A 6,000-nucleotide genomic window follows, 5' to 3' on the forward strand; every position below is an offset into this window, starting at 1 on the left:
TACGTGTGCGAAAGAACGTAAGCTGGCGGCTGGAAAGAGATCCCGCCGGGCGGGCGAGGAGGTGCAGAGATAGCGGTCAGGGAGAGCTCACATGCCGCTGAGTAACGCGCTCTGGGTTACTCGTGGTGCAGCGCCTGCCCGGTGCCCAGGAAAGAAATTGGTCCTCGGTTCTTTTTTTTCCCTATACTGTATACACGCGTACACTCACACCCATGCGCGCCTACATGCGCACGTACACACCCAGCTCTTCTTTCTTTTTTTTTCCAAGTCCTGCGCTTTTAAGGTTGCTGCAACAACTTCTGCGCACCCCTCTCGGGGTTTGCGTTAACGCTTTCTCTGACAGCTTCTCCCCTTTCAAAAGGAGCGCGAAGGCAGACATTTCGCTCGGTCCCAACGAGCGCTTCACCCCCATTAACTGGCTTTTGAATGTCGGTCGTATGAGCGAATGCAACTTCTCGCAATAGTGTTCGAAACCGGAGGGACGTTGCTAGCTGCAAAGGAAGAGCTTGTTAGGGGTGGCACGTTCTTAGCCCCAGCAATTAAAAGTCTGAATCCCAGGTATTGGAGGACCCGCTTCTCCAGGAGTCAAATCGCCTTAAAAAGAATCTGGTCTGAATCTGATCTGCCGGACCAGATTTACCTACAGTTCAAGTTAGGAAGGCTCTCCTTGGAGGTAAAAAAGCACTGGAAGCTTCCTAACGCTCCCAAGGTCCATTACGTTTAATTTCAAATGGAGTTAAATAAAAATACTCCCTATTTTTCAACAGCCTTTCCCCCCCACCCTCCACTGTGACCTTAGTAAATGGCCCCGCCCCTTCTCCCCCCCCCTCCCCGGCTGCTGCTCTATAAAAAGGCGAGCGGAGCGCGGAGAGACAGTGGTAACTTCAGTGGCGCAAGCGAGGTAGGCGCGGAGCCGAGCAGCTTCCTGTGTTATTTTGCATTTACGTTGCAGGAGGATTTGCTCCCACCTTCGGTTGGATTATCGTCGTTATCAGGTCTGCATTTTTATTCTTGCTTGCTTAAGTGGGACTTTTAAGGCGCGGGCGGGGGGGGAGAAAAAAAAACAAAGGAGAAAGAGGCGTGTGCGTGTGCACCGTGGGCAGCGCGGGTTGTCAGGTCGGTGGCGCATCTGAACGCGGGCGGGCGAGAGACGCTTGGCTCGGGGCTGCCGGTCCTTGGATCGGGGCTTCCCCTGGAAGTTCAAGGGAGGAGGCTAGTCTACAACTAGCCGTCGAGCGATGGTCGGAGTTCAGTTCTGTTGTGCAAAGTGGGAGAGGGAGGGGGGGAAAAGCAGCGATGAGCAACAGGAGCGTAACTTTAAAATGTTTTTACCTGGGGTTTGGTTTTTTTTGGCGGCGGGGGGGCGGCGGCTTTAGCCTTCAGCCTTCTAAGCAAACCGAAAGTGTGTAAAACGAGAACCCTGGACGCTCAGTATTGATCTTGCTGTAATGAATGATTAAGCAGACGTTTCGTATAGCCTGGGTTCGTTCCTAAGGTCCTCAACTCGCTTAGGAGTGGGGAGAGTGGGAGAAGACAGAGGGAGAAGAGGAGGGACCTGTTTGGAGCACAGAACTGCCAAGAAAACCCCCCCCCTTTTTTTGGAGACGCTCAGGTTGGTGTTGACCCTTTGCTCTTCTCTCCCCAGACAAGATGAAAGCCGTTTCGCTCGCCCTTCTCTACCTGGGTTCTGTGTTGTTCTTCGGAGTAGATGCAATCAAGCTGGATATTGCATCAAACTTCAAGAGGAAGTAAGTAGGCATCAAAGCGTGACTTGTAGCTAAGACTGGTGGTAGAGACAGGTAGTCTGCCTAGGATCTTCCCACCATCGCTGTTCTTTCAAAGTTTGGGGACTGAGGGGGGGGTCTTTAGTTTTAGTTGAAGGACTCCAGGTCCCCCTTACCAGCTCTTATGGTCAAAGGCAGACTATCCCTCAATAAGTCACTCCTTTCTCAATGGAAGGCAACTTGCGAGTTCTACACCACCAGCCTAACTCAGCGTTTTTTTAATCTCTTCTTTTGCCTCATCTCTCCAGGTGGTCCACAAGGTTGCTGAGCCGAGCCAAGCGGGATCTGCCAGCTCAGGTGGCTGCTGAAAACTTCCATTGGAGCCTGCTAAAGCGAGCGGCTGATCCAAATGTGCGTTCTTTCATCCGCACCCAGGATGTGAAAGACGAGCCCGCAATGCAGCAGCCCAGGTAATTAAGTCTTCTCCTCTGAATGTTACTGTTGCTACGCTCAGCGCACTTGCTGCAAGGGAGAGGGAGGGAAGGATGGGGGGTTTGAGCAAGAAAGAGTACGATAAAGGAGCCGGACTTGGACATGCTTCCAGCAAGGGAGGCGCACACACCCTTGGAGATGCCTCCCCATGATGGTTGAAGGCGAGCTCCTCTGGCACGTTGAATTTAAGTCTGTTATCTTCTTAAGATAAATGTCAGGTCTGCAGGTGCCACAAGTAGGTCAAAGTGCCTAAAGCCGAGAGGGGCTCATTCCCCAAAGGGCTCAAAACTGGAATCTTTAGGAAGAACCCTTCTCGGTTTGCGGCAGCTCTGCTCTGCATCTTGGTTTCTTCCCTGGGTCTTGCCAGGTAGTGATTTCTTTCTCTTCCTTCCGCTCACAAACTTTTTTTTATTTTCCTTTTCTGTGCCTCAGCCTGCAGACCAGACTCATCCGTATGAAGAGGGAACCTGCTTGCAAGTTGTCGGTATGTGTCACACAGGACTTACTCAACCGGCTCAGCCAATGGACCGACTCTTCCAAAGACCTCTCTGCTCCTCCCAAGAAGCTCACCATATCAGGCTACGGGCGCAGGCGGCGCTCTCTCGCTTTCTTGCTCCGCGGGTAGGCGTTCGCGCGGCCAGTTTGGTTGAGTTGGAGTCCACTTTGATGCGAATCGATGTGTTCCCAAACTTGGAGAGGATAAAAAGACTTGCTGCAGCCCCCTGATGGTGAAAAGGGGAACGGGCAAATGCCCTCCAAGGACTCAGGCTTTAGAATACGGCAGGAACAGGTGACCAAACTTTGCACCCCTCCCTAAGTATCTTGTGGAATAAAGACTGGATGGAAGCTACAGAGGCACTCTTTCGTCAAGTTAGGTGGTGGTGGTGCTGGTGACTGGCTCTTCTCTACTTCGGGGTGACTGCCCTCCCTTTCTTCCCCACATGGATATGGAATTGGCAGGTCCTTCTCTCAGGAGGGGCGTCTTGATACTTGAATGATCTGGCCTGGCAAAGTGCAATGGACTTAATGTGTGTGAGGTGATTTCTGCCTGCTATTGAGTAAGGATGAGTGAGCGAGTGATTGCCGATGACAGAAATCAATCCTATTTAAACAAATGGTGTTCTGTTCTTGTATTCTTTTTAATGACAGAGATATTTTTATATTATATGTATAGACATAGATATATTGCTTATGGGCATTATTTTTTTAATTCCCAAAATTTTGTTTCCTGACTTTTGGATCACCCGCTGTAAAACAGTTCTAGGGGAGGAACAGTCCTTTTCAGAATTGGCAGGATGTGCTCTTTTAAGTTAAATTTTGTAATGAGAACTCTTAAAATATTTCACATTCACAATGTTAACCTAAGCATCTTTTCTCTAAAATAAACCCTCTCTGAGTTTTGGTGGAGGTGGCTTTCCTTGTAAGGATCTGTTGTAATATCTTAGTTTATGATTCAGTTATACTTTCTGTATGAAAAGTGCATTTTGTAAGCATCGTGGAGACCGATGGAAAACAAGCTACTTGTCAGGAGTGCATTGAAATGTGCCTCCTGTAGTTTTCACTGTATTTATATTAGTCTGTTTGCCCCATTTGATGAAGTTATATTGCCAATCTCTCCTAGGTCAATATGTGAAAGAAATAATAAACCTTATTGCACAAAAAGAATTCTCTGTTGATGTTTTAAGACAAGATGGGAAGACACAATGTTTCATATTTAGCTTTAGAATTACATGGATCCCAAACTCCTTAATTGCCGTAGTTTGTCATTGGCCAAGAAGCCAGCGTTAAGGCCAAAAGCACCATAAACCTCAAGGTCCCGTCTCTTCACACGTTTCTAAGTGAAGCTAAAAGATGCCAGAATTTGGTCTGTTCATTTATTTATTTTATTGTAGTTCTGTTACTATTTTTGGCTGCAACTGAAGCAACTGTCCTCTTCATGTTGCACAACACAATTCAGAGATTTATGCAGGGAAGAACATATTCTTAGAAAAAGAAAAATGGCCAAAATAACTTCCAAGGTTATTCATGTTAAAAGGATTTCCCGGGCCACAGTTCAGGTTTAATCCAGAGGTTTGTTGTGGGCAGAAACACTCATTACAGCCAGAGACCAAAACACAAATTGCATCAGTTTCTAATCACAATATCATTTAATGCAACAACAGCACCAGCTAGTGGCATAATTTATCATTAATACTGTTTAGTACTGCTATTTGCTTTCCCAAGAATATCCCAAGTCAGTATGTCAGATATTTATTCCTAAGGAATGTTTTGCAGTGCAGTACATGGATTATTGAGAAATTTGAAAAGTATTATAGATCCTAGAATAGTGTTTTTAAATCTTATTAAACTTATTAAACTATTCTATTGTGTGGGAAACATTAACATCAATTGCAATACTGATTTAAAACTAGTAAAATAATACTGTATGACCTGAAGACAAAGGGCTGGCTAATAGTACTAGGCAATAATAGTAATCATCAGAAGAAAATAAAATGGTTTCTTTTATAGACACCGAAGCCCTGCTCTTGTGAAATGCTTAGTCTAGTAAGACACTAGTCCAGCGGTTCTCAACCTATGGGTCGCGATCCCATTTGGGGTCGATCGACCATTTCACGGGGTCGCCAAGGAAGGCTGTCCGCCATTTTTTCCCCTTTTCCGGCGGGTGCCTTACCTCCCTTGGGCTGGGCCAGCTGGTGGTCGGCCTGCTCCGTCTCTGCCGTTTGCCAGCTACGCCTCGGCCGGCGCAGGGGGCGGAACCACGCATGCGCGGCGCTCCCGGGCAGGGAAAGTCCTCGACTTACGACCGGTTAGGTAGTCCTCGACTTACGACTGGTTTAGTCCTCGACTTACGACCGGTTGGGGGTCGCGGCATTAAAAAGGTTGAGAACCACTGCACTAGTCTAATCAAATTACCATATTGATAGTTCTAACACTACCAGTTTAGATTAACTGGGTCAGAAGTTTGTATTTGGAATATGGTCTTCCCGCCCTCTTCAATGAATCCCTGGGAAGTGCTCAGGAAATTCCTAGTAAGGCTTCTTTACCAGTGCTTTTCCAGTTGCCTGAGTAGATACCCAGTTCCTTGTGGCTTGGCCATTACAACTGAGCAACATATGAAAGTGTGTTCTTGCTGCTGGACTTTGCAATGAGACCTCTGATGGAGAGGTTGGCTTTCTCATCCTTTCCTCAGCTGCTCCATCACGCATGAGGCAAAGTGGGGAAATTGACAGGGCTCTGGTAGTTTGGTGACCTGGATGAAACAAAGTTGGCTTAACCTTGTGCACAACTGAGTCAGCTTCCCACAGCCTTCTTAAGTGCTGTGGAACAGCGCCCATGTACATGAATGTCTTTAACTCAAAGTACCAGACAAGAATTTAGATGCCAAAATCTAAAAACAATGGGTTTCAGCTTATTCACAGATGATTGATTGCACAGATGGGTTTATTTGTCAGTACATATAGTAATATTTTTAAAAGTATCTGTATTTTCCATGTGTGCAGGTGGATAAAGGCATCCATAAATAAAACTGACTCTCAAATTTTCAACCAAAATACATACAGGTGGCACCTTTTTCATGGTATTTTGGTTGAAAATTTCCAGATCAGCTTATACGCAGATGGGCTTATACATGTGTGTATATTGTAATCTGGTGGAGAGAATATACATTTCATGGAAACAAGATTTTTGCTTTATCACCAGCTGCCCTAAAGTATTTTTCTATTAAGTCTGGTATTGTTCATTCTTCATGGTCTCAGAGCTCTCCTGAATTAGGGAATCTCCATAA

The 6,000-nt window shown here is 46.5% G+C and overlaps 1 protein-coding gene across 1 annotated transcript; it reads left to right on the forward strand.

The window, feature by feature from the left end:
• The first annotated feature begins 886 nt into the window (after positions 1-886).
• Positions 887-3,858, forward strand: ADM (adrenomedullin). The gene is made up of 4 exons (XM_015822658.2): positions 887-995; positions 1,646-1,748; positions 2,033-2,194; positions 2,649-3,858. Exons 2-4 carry the CDS (start codon positions 1,651-1,653, stop codon positions 2,839-2,841), a joined length of 453 nt encoding a protein of 150 aa, XP_015678144.1. The 5' UTR covers positions 887-995; positions 1,646-1,650; the 3' UTR covers positions 2,842-3,858.
• The last annotated feature ends 2,142 nt before the right edge of the window (positions 3,859-6,000 follow it).

The sequence above is a fragment of the Protobothrops mucrosquamatus genome, unplaced genomic scaffold, assembly GCF_001527695.2.
Source record: "Protobothrops mucrosquamatus isolate PMUCROS unplaced genomic scaffold, P.Mucros_1.0 scaffold1635, whole genome shotgun sequence".
Taxonomy (NCBI): domain Eukaryota; kingdom Metazoa; phylum Chordata; class Lepidosauria; order Squamata; family Viperidae; genus Protobothrops; species Protobothrops mucrosquamatus.